The following is a 19482-nucleotide window of genomic DNA, read 5'->3' as shown; positions in this document are numbered from 1 at the left end:
CCCCCCCCCCCCACCCAAGGAGCTGCTGGTCAGTGCTGCTCTGGACAGCAAAGCAGCATTGTTGGCCTGGAGTGGTCCACACACAGAGCCTCCAACCTGCTCTGCTGCTCTGTGTGCTGTGTTATATGGGCTGGCACAACCATACTGTCTTCCTTAGGAATATCTGACAGTCTGCAGGACAGCACAGAAGTTTGGTGCTGTCAGAGAGATGGGTTCTTGCACACCACAGCAGCAACCACCAGACACACACCAGAGCCCTGCCTTGGTGAGCAAAGCCCCTGCAACCAGCAAAGCTCAGACACCAACTATCTACAGATAAATACACAACATGTACTGAAAGAAAAAAATCAAACACAGAATTACCTGCTACAGTTTGCAGAGCTGAGTTAACTGTATGGCTTCAGAAGATGAACCACACATTGTAACAGGCACCTGACCTTTAGTCATGCACAGATGTGGACAAAAAGATAGCAAACCTACAAGGGTTCATGAGAAAACTAGTGGATGTTTGCAATTGTCATATTCTCCCCTGTATTTGCCCACCAGCTCCTTTAGAGCAGAACTACAAAGTCAGAGAAGGGCACTGAAGAGAACTAAGGACCTGGAAAACACTTTCACACAGAGATACGTAATCAGAGGAAAGACAGTGACTGTCCCTTGAGTGGAGGATGAAAAAAGGACAGGATAAAAATATAAGGAGTATCAGGTGACCTAGGGATGACAGGCTACGAGACTGTACCTTTCCTGGTTCATAAATGAAGACAAAGAAACATTCATTTTAAAAAATCACAGTCTATTCAGAACACATCTGAGGGAACACTTTCTGTTTGTGTATGAAATTCCAGAAGTTCCTCTAGAAATTCAATTCCATGCCCAACAATCCTGCATGTCTGTGAGCATTGCTTAGTGCCTGACCTGAACTTCCCAGCTGCAGTTCAAACACATTACTTATTCTCCTAGCAGTGGATGGAAAGGACTGGCTTCCTCCCCAGTTAATCCTTCCATTCTGGCACTGGGATGCTCAGGTTGAGATGTTTCACCACAGGCATTACCCATGTGAGCAGAGTAGAAAGACTACCAAATGTGTCTTCAGGATGGTACTCCTCATTTCTGCCTGTCACTGTAATGTCTGTCCCCCTCAAAACAGCACTGTTTTGTCAACTCCTGTATGGTTTATGATCCATTACCACTGCAAGACCTTTCTGTATACCAGCTGTCTAGGCAGTTGTCTCTCATTCTGTATTTATGTAGCTGATTACTCCTATTTTCAAACATCTATCCACATTTTTCCTCATTGACATACATCCTCTCAGATAGTTTCGCCAATTTGTAGACATAATTTTGAATTCTAATGGTGTCCTCCAACATGCTTGCCTCTCTTCCCAGCTTGTTGCTGCCTGCAAATTTAATAAGCATGTTCTCTATTCTATGAGAGAGATCATTACTGCAAATGCTGAATGCTACCAAACTGCCAAATACCCACCCTATGAGCAGATGTTTCACAGGAAAAAGTCTCATGAGGGAGCACTGAAAGCTTTACTAAAGATAAATGACATCTACTGCTTCTCCATTCACAAAGCCTGTTAGCCTGTCATTAAAGGAAATTAGATTGATCTGACCTTGACAAAACTACACTGGGTATTATTCCTTTGCCCATGTGGATAAAAAAATATTTAGAGTTGTTGCAATTAATAAAGCTTTACAGAAGCAGTAATACAAGTCCAGTTTCTGAGAACAACTTCTAATTTTACATAGGAAACGGGAACTAATGTGGGTGGGGAGAAAAGGCAAGAGTATGAGACAATCTTTTTTTGTACCTCCTTAAAACATCTAGCATTTGTTGGCCATTACTGGAGGCTTATGTTGGGATAATTTTGGGATAAATGGACCTAGAGTTTGACACAGTCCGCAGTTACTGTAACACAAAATAATTCTGCAATTTGACATAAACTTGGAAAACACCACATGGTATACTGCATGTAACTTTAAATGTTAACTGGAGTTTCCTAAATTACACAAAACTACACAGGAAACTCTTCTCACACAACATACTACAGATTACAGACAATGCTGGAATTTTTGAGCTAAATTTGCCTCTGAAAAAAAAGCTTTATCTGCAACAGAAGGCTGAATGTCTAATGGAAAAGACATTGAGCACTGCATGGATGCTGACTGAACAATGCAGGGATTTTGTCTTAAAATGTAAAAAAACCCCCAAATCATACTCTGCTCTTAAAATAGGGCACACGACTCTACAGACATATGAACAGTGGTGTATTTTAGCATTTGAGAAAAAAAACCCCAAAACTTTGGCAGTTAAGTATCTTAAATGTTCCATACATTTACTAAGGCAGAAAAAGGTTCGACAGGCATTGCCAAGAAAGACAAGACCAAGGCCCTGTGGCCTGCAGTACAACCACAGAGCAACTTCAACAAAAAAACCTCTCTATTTCCACAGCTGCCTCAAAGAAATAGACAAATGCGCTAGAAGAGGAACTTCATGGTGTCGGTGCAAATTAATTCTCCCTGCCTACATTCCAGGCTGGGCACTGAAGGACCTGGAGGACACCTCTGCTGTGCACCTCTGGCTCTCGGGAAGGCCGAGATCAGAGCGGCTCTGGCTACCTTCACAGAATGAATACACAGGCAATTTAGTTACACACGAGCTCACACAGCATCCTTTACATAGTGATCCAGCATGAAATTCCCTTTATATTATTCAGCAGCCTGTTTTTCTACGGGTCACTCATTCCACAAATCAGGTTCTGTTCTCTCTGGACATTACTACAGATGCGCTTTGGTGGTCAAATGGTTTCACAGACATTTTAGACTAGAGATCTGTAAATAACACCACAGTCAGCTTTAAGGGTACAGAAGTATTTTTCCACTCTCTTTGTTTTTAAGAGCCTTCAAAGACAACTTTCGCAGAAAGAACCAAAAACAAATGTCCAACTCTTAAAATACGGTCCCTCAACTTGAACGTTGCCCCAAGACCAAGCAGGGCACATTTCAGCCATGAACTCTTAAAACGCTGAAAAGAACAGGTTGTAACTAAGGAACTTTGTGTTAACCCCTGATAAACTGTGTGTAATGGAGCATAAAAAAGGATACTGGGAGTCTACTTGCTGTAGCAAGTATAAATGGCAAGTCAACAACCAGGACCATTACCTATTACATCAAACAAGAGTAAAGGGAGTCTTTCCAGGTCTTGGACTACCCTCCTCATCCTCCCAAGAGCCATACTAAACTCTGTAGTCAGCATTCCAAGAGTGAGAATACTGTGTCAGGACCAGGCATCCCTGTCCTTTAAATAGGAATATGAAAGTATTTTCTTATAAGTTTGCTTCTCTGAGGTTTTTCCTGCATCCTGGAAAAGCTGAAAGCTTCTGTTTGATGCTAAACAAAATACATAGTTGTCATCATTGTATCAGTATTTGAACCATTTTCAGCATATAACAAGAATCTCACTACTCATTGTTCAGTTCTTTCAATGAATTTTCCCTCTTGCAAATTAAACACTCTGTAAGTACAATACACTATAGCTGCCTTGCTTCCAAGACGTTGTTTTTCCCCAAATGCAGGGACTGAAATCCTTTGTGCAATCAATGCATGGTAACTCTTGCAACTACCTCAAAAGACACAGTTTCAGTTTTGAGCGTGAAAACCAAGGAAATGCCCTATCTTAGGATAGGAACAACACCAAAATGAGATCTTTGCAACACACTCTGTCTCCCACTCACACAAGTCCCCAGCTTTTGACAAGTGGGCGAAAATGAACAGCCCCACCTGCCAGGCACAGCTGTACTAATGCTGAGGTTCAAAATGGTCATTACAAGTGGAGTTTTTCAGGGGCAAAAGCCCTACATGTGTAAAGCTGCTTAGTATTTCCTGGCCTCTTTAAAATCCCTCTTCAAAACAACCTTTAACAGAAGTAACACAACAGTTGAAGTGGATTTGGCTAAAAATAAACACGAAGAAAACACGTAGGTGTTCTGCACCCTTGTAACAAAGAGCAGAGGCTCAACAGTCACTGCTGTCTCCCCATGTGACAATTCACTGCCAAGGGCTTGTATCGGTCACCTTCCAGGTGAGCCAACAAAGTTATCATAAGTAGACAGAGTTTGTAAAAAATTTAAAAGAATTTGCAAGAAGAGCAGCAAAAGCAAGCAAGAATTCTGAGTGATTCCTTTTAAATCTGCAGTATTTAAGAGTGCTAACAGTGGATTGATGATGGTCCTTTCCACAAGACCCCAGTTACTTCCAGAGAATCCTCTATCAGCTCAAGTAGAATAACCTCATGTAGCAAAGACAAACCAACTCCAAACCTCTTCCTGATATGCTGACTTTATTCAAAGCACCAACTCAGAACAGTCACCATTGGTGCAACGAACCTCTGTTGGAAAATGGTGGCATTTCCATTTATTTTAAGGTTTGACCAGGTACTACCTGTATGTCTCAATCCAATCTTACAAAATACATTCCTGGAAATCCTATTATTAATTACTGGGGGGGGGAAGGAAATAATGAGTAATATATGCAGTGAAGGACCATCTGCAAAGCACAGGACGACTGTGAAGTCATTCCAGCCTGTACTACATGAAATGGAATATATTCTGTAATTATTTCTTTTTAATACCATGTGAATGCCCCTTATTGTGAAGGCTTAATGCTATGATGCATCAGAGAAATTCAAAACTAACAGACATACAAAGCTCTAGCATTGCAGGCTACAATTCATATACAAATGTAAAGCCATCATCCACTATAAAAAGTGCTTTGATTTAATTCAGTGATCATATGTCAGTAAAGTGTGCAAGGCAAAAGACAGTTCTATGACTTAAAGTTTCAATAAGCACCCTACAGTGTTTTCACACCAACAAAATAAATGAGATTTGTCTCTGGCACAGACAAAGCACTGATTCTCACAAGGGACTAAACACAGCATTCAATTAAGAGTACACCACGGCTGTTCAGCTCCTGATACATAAAGATAGACAACTTACCAGAGAAAAAGCACCCATGAACAGATGCTTTTTTTCCCACTCCTCTTTAAACCAGGCATGTTCAACATCAAAAAAGATTGACTAACATTTTGAGCAAACAAATTTCATACTCTTGGTTGTTCACAAAAATGAGCTTGATCATCTTATATTACAGTATCATTCTGAAGCACCAGTGTAATGAACAGATAATCAAAGAAACAAAAAAAGCATTCCTATTACCACATCATTGCTTTTTACAACTGCTCAGCTAAAACACTGAAGGCTCCAGCAGATCTTGCACGTTTTCCCTTTCTGACATCAGTACTAGTAATAGCCAGGAGCAGCACGACAAACCATATTATTTTACCGGTTTTCTGGCACCCCTTTCCATCTGCAAAGAATGTTACCATCACTACTATAGGGTACTTTAAATATCTCATTAAAATACACATAGCAGCCTCTGCAAATAGCCACAGCTGATTAACATCTGTGAATGAACACAACTCACTTGCAATTAGATTTGGAAAGTAAAGGGTAAGCTTTACCAAGATTGGTAGTCAGCTACAAACAGAAAGGGAAAAAAATTACCTTTAAAGAATTACTCAGATGACTAAATGAGCTGGGATCCAGCAAAATGCATTTTAATGTACTTAGAGACAGATATTCACAAGCAAAAAGCCAAGTCACACTAATGAAATACGAGTCTGCATCCTGGGAATCAGAGGTCCAGAAAGGAATTCAGAGGTCACCGTGGAGGACCACATTCCCAGCTGAATGCTGTGGGTAAAAAGGCTAAAGTGCCATTGTACTGTTGGAAAATGCAGCCACTTGTCTTGGTCCTGGTCTCTTGACTTTAAAAAACATATTGAAAAGTCTGGAGGACTAGTGAAGAACCATAAAAATTATATCTGGTCAGAATAAAAAAGGTGAGCCCATTTTTCTACAACAGGAAGTACAAACTTTCAGGTTCTCTAACTCCTCCACTTCAAGTTGCTTCCCCAGGAGATTGCAATAAATAGCAGGAGTCTCCAGCCTCGCTGACAGATGTTCTAATATCCAGTATCTAAACCCTAAAAATGCGTAAGTGTAGTTTGCAATAAATACAGATTTGAAGAAATAATGATTACTTGCCATTTTTACAGATCATACAGTAGCTGGATAAATTCTCTACCATTTAGTTTTCAAATCATGATTTGATAGCCCCCCAAAAGCTACGTGCTAGCTCATCCACAGCTGTTAAAAGTAGAAGCAGAAATTACTACTGAAATTATACAGCCTGTGTTACGCAGGTCAGAGTAAAAGACTGCTCTGATCCGAGTTCTGGCCTTAAAAATCTATGAATCTACACTGAAGATAAAATTGTAAGCAGGTAGTTCTATCGGTTTTCTGTATCACCAAGCAAATAAGCACACGCTCTCTCAAAGAACAAGTATGAAATATATCATCCCCTGAACATTTGTCACTTTGCTGGACACTTAAACACAGGAAGTCCCTTGTGAAAGCAGGAGAGGAACTCTGGCTGTGCAGCTGAGTCTGAATGGTGCAAACGCCAAGTGGGGATGCTTAGCCCAGCACAGCAGCAGTGAGGGGCTTAAACAAGGAGCCATGGAGTCGAAGCAACAGTCAGAGCCTACACCGTGGTCTCCATGCAAACCACTGCCCCCCAGATGTCCCTGCACACTGACCACATGCTCAGAGATGTCTAAGAACAAAACCCAGAATAAGCTTGGCTGCAGTTACTACAGCACCTCTCTGGGTTTAGGAGCCACCACTCACGGAGGACACCGTGAGGACAACAGGAAGAGATCACTACATATTTATGCTGCTTTTACATCCTCCATAGTTCTTTGTACTGACCACTACTGGATGAGGGATTTGGGGCTAAGCAGACCTTTGACCTGGCAGCTGATGTTGATTGATGAATGCTGTTGGCTTTAACAATAAATAAAAAAGACAAATCATCATGCTGTGATTTGTTGTGGGTAGCAACCCAAACAAATTCATGTCTTCTGCAAGTGCTGGAGCTAAAAGGGTTATAAATACAGAAGATCATCTGTTGTCTACTCTATATGTGATGCTTGTCCTCACAGCATCCCTTCTACCTTGATGTCTGCAACATTTAGCTACAAGCAGGCAGCATTTAGGTATTTTACAGAGAAGTGCAGAATCCATTTCTACCTAAATACATATATTTATATATATGATGAGTAAGGACACCAAAAATAAACACTGCACAATAACTGTGGTTAATATTTCAACCTGTCCCTTAATGATGCCACCTCAATGCCTCAGGTACAGGGGTTTTCCTAAACAGTATTTTCCATGTTCTTCTTTCTGATGGAGCATGTCAAGCTAGTGAAGGTAGAATTGCAGAAAATTAATATTTACTTGTGCTGCAATACCTGGATCCAATCTCATCAATTACACATAATCACTACATGCAGTGTTTAGGGACAGGCATACAAACAGGAAAGCTGGAAACAGAAACTGATGCAAGGCAGCAGCGGAGAAGCCTCACGTCCAGCTTTTGGGATGGGATCCCTCTGCCCAGCTCTGCAAAGTGGCCATTTTCCAGGCTTGCACAACAGCAAGTCTGTCCCTCAGGGTGACCTGGATCAGCTCTCTTTGGGGTTGAGCTGTTGTTGAGGCATCATTCAGGTTATGAAGCTAAGGCAGCAGAGCTGAATCAGAGAGTCAAAACAAGCCAAGCTGGTCTTGGGAGCACAAAACAGTAAGGGCATACAACAGAGTTAGGGGACAAGGAGAACCAAGCACCATAACAGATGTTCCCTCCAGTGCTCTTCCACCCAAAATCTCCAGACAGCACTTCAGGTACAGTGCAAAATCCCTGGCACAACAGAACTCACCTGAAGCTAGAAAGGGCCATCTTACTATTCTTAGACATCACCATATCTAGAAAAGCCATCTTAGTACTCTTTCTTTTCCCAACCATCACAAGCATGAGCATCCTACCTTTCTATTTTACTTTTTAATGTGTCTCCATGATTCAATTAGCATCCAAGAAACTTTGATTAAAAACAAAAAAAACCCACACAGAAAAACCTCCCATGTACAAGATGCACATCTTTCAGATATAAAGCAGCTCTTTCTTTCAGGGGCAGAGCAGCCTTGAGACACTTCAGACTCGGGGTCCTTTCTGGCCAGAGGTGGTGGGAGCCAGAGCCCTGCCTTGACCACACCAGCTCATTGAGGCACATTTCATCTACCCCCTCAAATAAAAGCCAAGTTTGCTCTACCTTTAGAAATCAAAAGGTGCAAATTATTTGTTTACCAGGTATCAATTCACAGGTAGTTGGCCTTATTCTGCCTTAGTTCTTTCCTTCTACAAGGTCACTTTTGAAGTGGTTTAATTCCTTAAGCCCTTTGAAATTCTGTGCAAGACAAACCAAAATACACTGTGGTTAGAATGGGTCTAGGATGGGTCACCCAGTCTCTTCCTTTGGCTAATGGAACCTGTGCCCAGAACTCAAAAACAAAGCCTAATTTTTAAAAAACCAAGACAACAACAGAAGACAGTGCTGATGATTTGTCATGACATTATTGATTTTTCCCCATTTTCTCTGCATTTTGTTTTGAGAGGGGATTTTTGGTAGTTTTTTTATTTTATTAGAATAAATGACACATTTTCAAAAGCTGAAAAAAAGCATCTTTTAGTTTACAATTGCTCTGAACATTAACTGAAATCTGCAAAGCCATTTTTCCCATGTACAATCAAAAGCTGACAGACAGGGAAGTACAGAGTGTATAAAAAAAACCCACACAAGCAAGCTGAGAGAGAATGGGTAAAACAGCCATCCTGAATCAGCTCCGAGCTGCTCTAATGGAATTAGGGTCACCCTGACAGAAACACAGTCAGATCACAGAGAAAATTTAATAATTTCTTATTGCAGTCTGTAAAAGCTGGGGAGGATTTGAAAGAGCTTTCTGCCAAATTAGCACTTCTGTATCCACTGCTCATGCGCATGTGCCCCTTCCCACTCACCTTCTCCTCCCAGCACTGCACCAGAGCGGCCAGGAAGCCACCCCTCCCCTCCTGCTGCCACAGAGGCACCTAGTGAGCCCCTCTTTTTTTGACACTCTGCCACTCAGTTTAACCCTTAGATGCTCCTTCCACTCCTCATTGCTGACATTTTTCACAGCTCCCGCGAACTCAGTTTCAGGGGAGGCACCAGCACAGCCCGGCGGTAATTCCGCCAGGCAGTACACACTCAACCTGCTTTATCTCAGGCATTAACATCTAGCCTTCTGCCAGCTGCCTTAATTGTCAGGAAGCTACAGCAGCAATGCTGAGATGTGTTACAGCAACAGCAGGTGGGGAAGGCAGGGAAGCCCCAGTCGTAGGTGCTCCCTGAGCACCCAGCCAGGCACCACACGGCTGCCAGGGATGCAGCACAGCCCATCTCCAGCCATCCTTCCCTGCTCCTATAAAAAGCTATTTGGGGACTGACTCCAGAAACTCCAGGGACAACCCTGCTCCCATTATCCAGTTGCTTTTAGTGGGGGAAATGCAGGAATGCTTTGGAGATACAGAGCCTGCCCATCCCTCCACTGACTCCAAGCAGCACTGCAATGGGGAAAAGAGAATCAGAGTCATTTCTTGGGAACAGCCCTTATCAGTGTAAATAAATGCTCTTTCACTGAAGCCAACAGGATGGTACAGGGACCAAAAAAAACTGAGGAGTGTGCACATGGGGTGCTCCTTTCACAGCATCCCTCTCTAGCTTCTACTGGAAGCTCAGGTGTCCATACATTGTCATACCTTCCCCTTGCCCTCCACTACTGTCCTGAACCAAGACTCTCCAATGCCAGATTCACTAAAGCATCACTTGTCTGCATCACTGATGGCAGGTCATGTCAAATGCAGGGTTTGGGGGTGACATTTTACCCCTGCAGAGGCACAGAGCAGACAGGTCCTTTCACACAGCTCCTAGCCTCTGAGGGTTGGTGGCAAGATTCAGTGGGTCACATGAGAGAAAACCTCTAAATTGCTAAAATACACAGAGCAACATTTTCCATCCTAGGAAACCCTTGATTAATCCATGGTGGCTGTGGTGGTTAAAAGGTCAGTGCCCTCCAGAGCTGCCTTCCAGATTAAGAAAAAGTAATTCAGAGTCAGTCTGCACCAGAGAAAAAGGCACACATACAGATAAACTTGTTCCTCAACACAGAAGTGTTCCACACCTGAGACACCACACAGGAACAGCCAATTTTGTTACATTTAAGCATGTGGAAGTATTCCACAAAATTAGCAAATCACCTCTACCACAAGTTATCCTCAGGCCAAGAAATGTCCTAGGACACCTCAAGCTCCACCAGCTTCTGCACAGCTGTGATGTGAATGATGCTTCTCTCCTTTGAAGGAGCCAGTAATAACTTTCGGGGAATTTTTATACACCTCAGAACACTAAACAAGTATTTCTCTATGCCAGATTCCAAAATGGGCTACAATGTGCAGATGTAAAGTGATCTGAATAAGCACTTTTCAACAGCACCAGCAGACAGCAGAGTAAGCTGAGGAAGGAGACAGCTGCTGCCCCCAGTTTAACTGGACAGCTCAGACTCATACAGACCCACATTCATCTGCTCTCTATGCAAGTCATCCCTAATGACAACAAAAGAAGTGAATTTGTATGTTTCTTCACATCCCTCCGTCACTCTTCACTTCATCTTCTCTAAATTTAGTCCTTCCTTTCAGTTAAGGACATTTAGGACCCCCCAGTCTGTTTTCTACATTCAGCCAGGTTCCTACCAACATGAATCAAGATCTCCTTCAACTTTCACAAAATTACATCAAGTTATAAGCCTGGTGACTAAAGCTGCAGTGAGAAAGACATAACCGCTGGCAGCTCAGGAGGTGCATCATGGTCACCTGGGTTTCAACTCAAGCATCCCAGGAGCTCCTGGTACTTTCGGAGACAAGAAGTATTCACAACAGCCAGAGACCATGATGAATGTGCAGCCATTTGGACACCGAAAATCTGGGTACAGGTTAAAAAAAAAAAAGGGAGAGAGGCTGCACAAATACTTGGGGACTGCCTAACAAATACACACCCCAAGATTATGCAAAAAGCCAAAGCCACGAGGGTTCCTGCTGTCTGCATAACCCATTCCATAAGACATTCCTACTGTAAGGTGTTTTTAGTAGGCTACCATCAGCCATGCTTCTCTGCTCCTTTCTGTCCACAACAGCGTTTTGTGCACATTTCCCTTGGCTGGATGGGGCTAATTAAAGCCACTCACAGCAGCTCTATGGGACTACCAGGACAACAGCAAGGACACAACAGCTTAAAGTATGACCACAAGGAAACACTGTACTCCAATTCTGCTGAAATATAGGTGTAAGAGAGCTACACCAGAAGGTAAGAACTCACACCCTCTTCCCCAACAGCTTTCTCCAACAGCAACCGCCTGCTGACTCAGGAGAGATGTCTCAGTGCTACACAAATTACAAGAGCTGGCAAAAGAACAAGGAAGAAGTAACAGGGATTACTGTGACCCCAATACTTCTTTCTTCCTCCGCCCCCAATTTTCTTTACTCATCTGTACGTGTTAGAAATCAAACTGTCAGGTTTTGATCTTGCAGCTACTACAGAAATTCTTCCAGCACTTGAATAAATTTTGTCAGTCTTTTTAGTTCTACTCGTGCCCCTTCACACATACCCTGTTCATCTGCAATGCGCACACTGGGAAATAAAAGACTGGGGGGGAGGGGGGAAGTTGTCTCTTAGCCCTCAGTGTTTCCCGTACAAACCAAGAAGGTTTAATATTTCTGGAAAGAAATTTGCAAGGCATTCAGGCTTTCCAAAACCAAATGTCACTTACTGTCCGCTCTCACAAAAGGCAGCATCAAGCAGCAGAAGATGGCTGCTGGCACAGTGAGTACTGGGATGCAGAAGTTAGGCACCATATTCCAAAGTAGAGCAAGTCCTCTTCAGTCTGAGGCAAGTGGTCAGTACATCCAGTGTTACAGACACAGACTTACTCCTGCAAACCAAAAGAGGAAAAAAAGGAAAATTATTATGAAACACAGATTAACTGCTAGTATACCAAACTGCATTGCAAAAACATCATTACAGATACTTTTAAAGAGAAATTTAACTATCTTCCTTGCATGAGCAGTAGAGCACCATACACGCCTCCAAATTCAATAAGCTGATTTCAAGGGTCAGGAGGCATAAATGCACCCATCTCCAAGTTTACCCTCATGTACAGTCTGGTTTATGGACCATTAATGCATCCTTTAGTTGCTGTTGTTCACAACAAATAGTTCCAAAGCTGCACATTACATACATGAAGCAGTCTTAAGCTCTTGTAACTCTCTTCCCATGTGCCCTAGACAGACATGTTTGACTGCATATGCAGGGAGGTTTGTGATCAAATTGCATGTAAAGCATAGCCTGGACCATCCAGCTGGGCTGGTGTACACCAGACAAGTCTCAACGGGTTCAAGCAGAAGAAACAGAAGCTGAATTGGATCAGCTGTCAGCTCACAGGGCTACCAGAGTCACAGCAGAATGTTATTAAGGAAAGTGTCTATAAAGAGAAGCTTTACCCAAAGCAAACATGTCAGCTCGAAACTCTCCAAAATGGAGAGGATGACTACCTAAAAGGATTTATGAGTGGATATTCTTTCTCCAAAATAAAGCAAATTATCTTGCAAATTGCCTTAGCTTGGGCATCTGCTTGAATATTGAAATACAGAAAATTCCTTGAAAACCAACCAGAAAAAGGCAGGTATTTAAAAGAATACAATTTCTGTGTATCTGCCTTTTCTATCTTTTAACGAGAATATACTCATTGTACTTTCACCTCGAAGTCTAAGGTCTACCTGTTAAGACAGACTTTAAAGGAGCTAGCAAGCCCCATGCCCTCAGTGATCACACTCAGCAGTCACAGGGGCTCACACTTTCAATGCCAGGCATCTCAATGCAAGCCCAAGAGTTATTTAAAGGTTGGTGTAATTCTCCACAAAGCTGCAAAAGTTACCAAATTTACCAACACAGTATCATTAGTGAAAAGATCTCATGCTGGCATATGCCAGCCTGAGTGGACCTCGTGAGTATCCTTGAAGCAAAGTATCTGCAGCTGCGCACACTGTGTGTGGCCCAACGCACCACTCTTATGCTAGCAGACATTTCAAAAACACCTTCAAGACAGCTCTAACAAAGATATTTTTGAATTTTGCTAGGTTTGGAAGTGTATTGTTTTTTTGGAAACCGCTGAGCTTTTGATGGAAGTATCACAAGTCACAAACACGTCTACTTCTGACAAAAACACAGTGCTCAAAGAATGCCAGCAATGATCGTGCCTAGGGAAATCCACAAGAAATCTCAAGAGAATCTACCTTGGCAAATATTTACATTGCATAGTACTAACAAACAGGAGACCATGATTCTTCTCCATTCTGTTACTGTATTTGCACAGTAAATCTTTTCACGTTATAATATTGCACAACACAGAGAAATCTTTATTTATGCAACATCTTCTGCAGCCAAGACATCTGAAAATATTTTACAAAATAACCTAGTTCTAACCTAGATGCAGAGAGAATACTGATCATCTCATCCTGTTTTTATTGTCTCAATGAGAAGGCATAAATCTAACTAAGTTCAGCAGCAAGACTGCGAATACTGCAGAAGAGGCTCTTTGTACCAGCCACACACTCAGTTATCTTTGCTGCCCTCCAACTTCCCTATCCTCACTCATCTCTCACCAAAGGATTACTAAAAGCACCATTAACACGTCTTACATAGCAAAGACAGAGACAGGTAGTTGTATCTCTATAGCTGCATAAGTGCTATTCCAACGAGAAACTCTGTTCAGTCCCCAAGCAGTTGGCCCAGCGTTAGCCAGCTCCCCAGATATGGCCCACACAGGAATGGGAAGAAATGCCTGGATCAAGAGGGATGATTATGTTTCTAAATACTGCATGTACAGGGCTAATTTGTGCTGCCTGGAGAAGGGAACCCACTGAAGCACTTTAAGCAGCATTACATCTGGCTCAACAGCAGCCAGAATCCTAAGAGGCTACACTTCCTGGGGAGAGGTTGGGAACACCAAGGTTTGAAATTACTGTGTCAAAACTAATGATGTGTCGAACTCTCTAAGATAAGGACAGTGAACGAGTTTTACAGGTAGTGCGGAAACATCTTAGTATTTGTCAGACCACACTGGGGGTGAATAGCTTTCAGAGAGCCTTTCCTCTTTCATTCACTTCCATTAACAACAAAAGTGCCTCATCTAACGGTGCATCTCGAGCGCAGATTGCTCAGAGTTGTGTCAATGGCACCTCCACAGCCCTCATTCAGAAGTAACTCTCAGGAACACAAAACCCTCCGTTAAAGAATAGGTCTGTCTCTTGATTTCTCTCTTCTTTCAGCAAATGTGATCAAGCTTCTCTCCAGTTTCAACAGATTTATAACTTTCCTCTCCAGCCCATGAGATACATACCAGCATGCACCATGCAAAACTGATGAATTGTCAGATACCCTACCAGACGCTTCATAGACTTGATCTTTTTCAACTGTTTAGTGCTCTACATAATTTACCATCTGGTAGAAAAGCCAGATTTTCTTATGCCAGACTGCTGTCTATCCGTCCAAAGTTAATAGACCACCTTTGGCCTTTAACAGGATCAAAATTTGCCACTTCCTCTTTCCATGGCTGCTCTGCCTATGGAAAAGTTGTCTGTATTCAATAATTAAAGACCTTTAAATTGGAATGCTTTAAAATTTTATAAATCTCAGTAGCTGTCATTCTCTTTTGAAAGTGAAAATATTAAAAAGCTTCTCCCAGTGGTTCAGCTTTCCCATTTTTCAGAAGGGATGATGCTCTCTCACAACAAGAAAACCCAATACTCAAAGCAAGGGTGACAGCTGAAGCTCAGTTAACCCTTACAAGGGCCAGTGTTACTCTGACAGTGTTGAACAGCAATCTTGAACCAATGCTAAATGATTCCTTTCCTGGGGCAGAAGGCAGCTTGGATGAAAAGTAGCTAAAAACCAGATGATTTTGGTAGATTTTGGTAACAAGCTGAACAAATACAAAGTCAGTATTGCTTTGGCAAAATCAACTACAACAGCAACTGACCAAATAATGCTCCTACAAGTCTTTATGTGTCTTTTCCCCAGCAACCTCATGCCTCTTCAGGCTGCTCTCTCTTCCATCTGGACTGATCTACTGCACACCAGACGACTGTAGTCCCATCATTTGAAGGCCTCACTTAATCTCTCTGCTTTGACCAGCATCTCACAACTAATACTGCATTTGGGAGCCCAGACACTGTACAAGAAGGTTTTTCAAAAACACACGTACATTCTCATTTCTCCTTCTGCATCTGGTCCTGGCAATATTATAAACTCTAGACTACATAACCCAAAATTAGGCTGAGGCTAAGCACTCCAGATGGCTTTGTAAAAACAGCTTTGAGTTTAGCAAGCTAAACTCCTGCCTCTGCTCCAAACTCAGTGTCAGAGCTCCCGTGAGGTAGTTTGGCAGAAGACTAGAAAGCGGGAAAGCAGAAGAAAAAACTAGCATTCTTCATTTAAATATATCAGTTTTTGCTGCGGGGCAGGTGGATGGAAAAGAGGCGGTCTTGAGGACGTTTTTTGAAACCTACATGGTTTGATTCTTTCAGGCAGGCAGAAAAAGCTGGACTCATTTAAAACAGAGCCAAGAATACCAACAGCTCATATGGTACTAAGAAATTCTGGCAATGAGTACGTCTCACAGGAGACAGCGAAGAGATTAGAAAAAGCAGTCAACTTTGAAGAGTCAAGAGGAATTTCAAACCAGCACTGAATAGCTTATGTCCTCTATGAACTCTTCTGTAAGATAAACTGAACCGAAACAAGTGTCACGTGAGCCACCAGCCAAGACTGGCACAGTGAAGAAAAGCATCCCCAAAGCAAGCCTGCCCATTCCAAACCAGGGACAAAAATACTGCACTAAAATCACTTTTTAGGTTAAGCTACTTTGCAACCCAAACAATCTAAGAAGTCAGCACAAAAAGTTCCCTCCAGGAACCCTTGTACATCCACAGAACTGCCAGGTTTCGTTGCGTGTGTGAGTATTGACACTGCCTTTGCTGTGAAACACAATAAAGAGACTCTGGAGAAACTTACAGGGTAGGAAGGTGAGCCCAGTGCATAAGCAATGTCCTTATCTGACCTGGAGATGTAACAGTGTCTTTTCAAAAAGGAACCTGAAACAATTGTGTTTGTTTTTCAAGGTAGAAACTTCCTGAGCATTCTTGAGGTAAGCCCAAGGACACAGGTCAGAAAATACCAACTGGGCACCACCCAGACGATGGTAAAGACAGAGCTGAAACTACATCAGCTTCTCCCAGCACTACTGCATGTGCAACACAATTAAATTTGCCTCCTGGACCCCTACCCGCTACTTTATATTATACACAAGTACCTGAAGGGAAACCAGTGCTCCAGAGGGAGCCAATCAACACAACACCACCTGATCAACTCTGGGGTGCCACACCAGCGATGGCGATCATGTGCCACACAGAGCATTAAGGCAGCTCTTTATTCTGTTAAAAGTGAGAACAATAACTGGCTACGGCTCAGCTGCTTCGCTCTGTACATAATGCCTCATCTGTGCTCAGGAGGAGGAACAGGAAAACCACGACACACCATATAACTCAAGATCATCATACTGCACACATTAAAAGTTGTGGAAGCACAGTTACACACAAGCTAATGACTTTTGAATGTTTCACTTCGCTACATTAGTATTCCTTTAGCATAGATTTCTTTGTGCTTTTCTGTGAGAAATATAATATAAAGAGACTTGGGGAGTACAGCAATATGGCCAAAAAAGACAAAATGAGTCTCATTTCACTCCGAACTCCCACATGCAGGGAATGTATTAGAGAGATTCAGTGGGGAGATATATGAAGATGGCAACGATGGCAACACTAGAATAGATTTAGGGAGGAACTTCCTATGAACTTGCAATACAGTAAAAAGGCCAAAAGCTAAAGAGACTGCCACACAAGCAAAGGTACCAACTCCAGGACCCAGGTGTGAGCAGGCCCAGAGCATCAGTGTGGTGCTCTCAGTTACAAGACTCTCAAACCATCTGGAGAGAAAGGATGAGCAAAGCAATTCAAGAACCAGGAAGGATAAAAATCTCTGTCAAGTCACATACACTAGACAGACTGGCTAAGGATTTGATAGCTATCTGTAAGTACGTGAAGGATACAAAACAGCAAGAAAGGAGTGGAGGAGTATAATTAGCCATGGGCACATAACTGTGAGAATGAGACAAAGCAAAAGAAAGCTTATGTTGAATATTCTCAGCAAACAGTCAAAAGAAAAAAGGGAAACACACCCCTCCCCAGAAGTATTTTTCCCAGAAGGAAAATGTTTCATCATCTGTTTGGAAAGAAAATAAAAATGGGGTAGGAAAAAAACAAAAAGAAAACCCAAAACATCCCATAATCTGGGAAAAAACACCAAAACAAACCAACAAACTAACACAGGCAGATTGGTATGGAGCAATATATGTAACAGCAAGAACAACTCAAAAGTACTTTAAAAAGATTCCCCTTATTTTGATAAAGCATGAAAAACTGAGAAGCGTTAAGCACAAGCTGGCCCAGCTACAGGTCACTGTGATTCTGAACATGTAATCCCAACTTCACCCAAGCAGAGGAGCAGAGCCACTTTTAAGCAGAATACAAGCACAGCTTGAATATTCCTGTCAGCTTTATTGGCTACATTGGTTCTGAAGACATTAATTTCTGAAGGTGTCATTGCCTGCAGACAATACTAGATAAGAAAGAGGAATTTTTCCACTGGAACAAGGATTATGAAGGGCCCCGTTAAATAACTATGGAGATAAGTTAAAACATCCACTTAAAATATAGATCAGCCTTGAGCCTCACAAGCCCAGCTATCACTCACAGTGAGCACTAAGCACAGATTGCTGTAGATCACCCTACCCAAGCATAAAGGCTCCTAATGCCTGCCATAAAGTCTCCTTAAAAGAAGTAAACTATTGCATATTGGCCTTCCAAAAGAGGTCTCCTACATTTACAGAATAGGCCCAGCAGTGCACCCAGATGCATGAATTACAGATCCAAGGCAGTAGAAAGTCCCACAAAAAATAATAGAATTCACCTATTCCTTAACTATCAGCAAACTCCACTAATGTGAAGAATTGTGCTCATGAGTCAGACATTTCCACAAAGCAAGAATTTCCGTGCTTTTACTACAAATTACTGTACACGTGACAGTATATTCCTAATACAAATGACTGTGCCAGAACAGGCTTGACTGAATTCAGCACAACAGAAAACAGTGGAAGGACTAAAATCACAAGGTACTAAGTCCCCTCCTCTAAACCCAACTCCAGGGCATTAAGTTCTGCACATTCAGGGTGCAGACAGGTGGTTCTAAACTAAAGAGAGGGAGAGCTGAGAAACGCAGTCCTTCTGGGCTTGCTGCTTACAACACACCACAGCTGAGTGCCATTGACTGTACAGCTGTGGTCCTGTTACTCCTGCATCTGGCTCCAGCAGTGCCAAACACGCTGCTTCTGCATCTCTCAGACTGACAGAAGAACATGCAAGGCAGAGCAGACCTAACATCCACTGAGCACCAGATCTAATTTTAATCAAAACAGCAAGAATGCAAATGACTGACCAGATGAGAGATAATCTGTCCTTCCATCCCTTCAAGGATTTGCACGGTGTCTAACGGCTTGAAGCCAAACTAAATCCTGAATCAATTCTAGTTCAAAATTAAATCAGTTTCCTCTTTGTAAGAATGCTTTTACTCTATCCACGTATCTACTCAGCTTCCTTAGAGGCCTCAGCGTCAAAATTTTTCAGAGACCTCCCAGAATCTGAGCAAGCCTTTTCTCTGGCTTGGAGATTTTGAGCAACTTCTAGAAATTTTCCTTTGCAGAATCCATCAAAGTCGGACCCTGTGAGAATGTGATCTTCAGATATTGTGTTATTTTCTCAGTAATTTTTGCTTCAACCAGAGTACAAGGTACATAAAGAACTTTCTTCGGGGGGGCGGGGGGAAGTTTTTCTTTTTAACAAAAAATCCCTTACTTTTGCTGGAAGTTCAGTTATGTTTTATGTATCATAGCATACTATTGGTGTCTGCTCACTTAATGCCTTCCAGATTAACAGCTTATTCTAAATCTGCTTTTGCCAAGACCTCAATTTCTGGAATTTGCTTAGCTTTTATATTTAGAAATACTGGGCACAATACTAGTACCAAGTCTTCTACAACATTTTCAGTGGTTAAAAACTGATGCAAAGTAATAATTTCATTCCTCTTCCTTAACCTCCTATCATCCACCAAGACAAATTTTCACACAAGACAATGGCACTGATTTGCCTAAATTATTTATCTTCTATGTATAGTCAGCAGTTCTTCAAAGCCCACCTTGAATCTTTCAATTTTCCTTTTATACTCATTATACTTTATATACTCTACTACTGATAAAT

General features: G+C 42.1%; 1 protein-coding gene across 18 annotated transcripts in view; it reads right to left on the bottom strand.

Annotated features, from left to right (window-relative positions):
• The window catches only part of PTPRF (protein tyrosine phosphatase receptor type F), a 378495-nt gene that overhangs the window by 236103 nt on the left and 122910 nt on the right, over positions 1–19482 (bottom strand). For all 18 annotated transcript variants that reach the window (XM_042030480.1, XM_042030494.1, XM_042030495.1 and 15 more), the window contains one exon: positions 11826–11987. In XM_042030480.1, the coding sequence (XP_041886414.1) occupies positions 11826–11910 (85 nt within the window). In that variant the 5' untranslated portion in view covers positions 11911–11987. The remainder of the gene's footprint in view (positions 1–11825; positions 11988–19482) is intronic.

This window comes from Corvus kubaryi, unplaced genomic scaffold, assembly GCF_017639235.1.
Source record: "Corvus kubaryi isolate FWS band 111438036 unplaced genomic scaffold, C.kubaryi_AGA036_p1.0 37334, whole genome shotgun sequence".
In the NCBI taxonomy this organism is placed as follows: Eukaryota; Metazoa; Chordata; class Aves; order Passeriformes; family Corvidae; genus Corvus; species Corvus kubaryi.
This window is presented reverse-complemented; position numbering and strand designations above follow the sequence as displayed.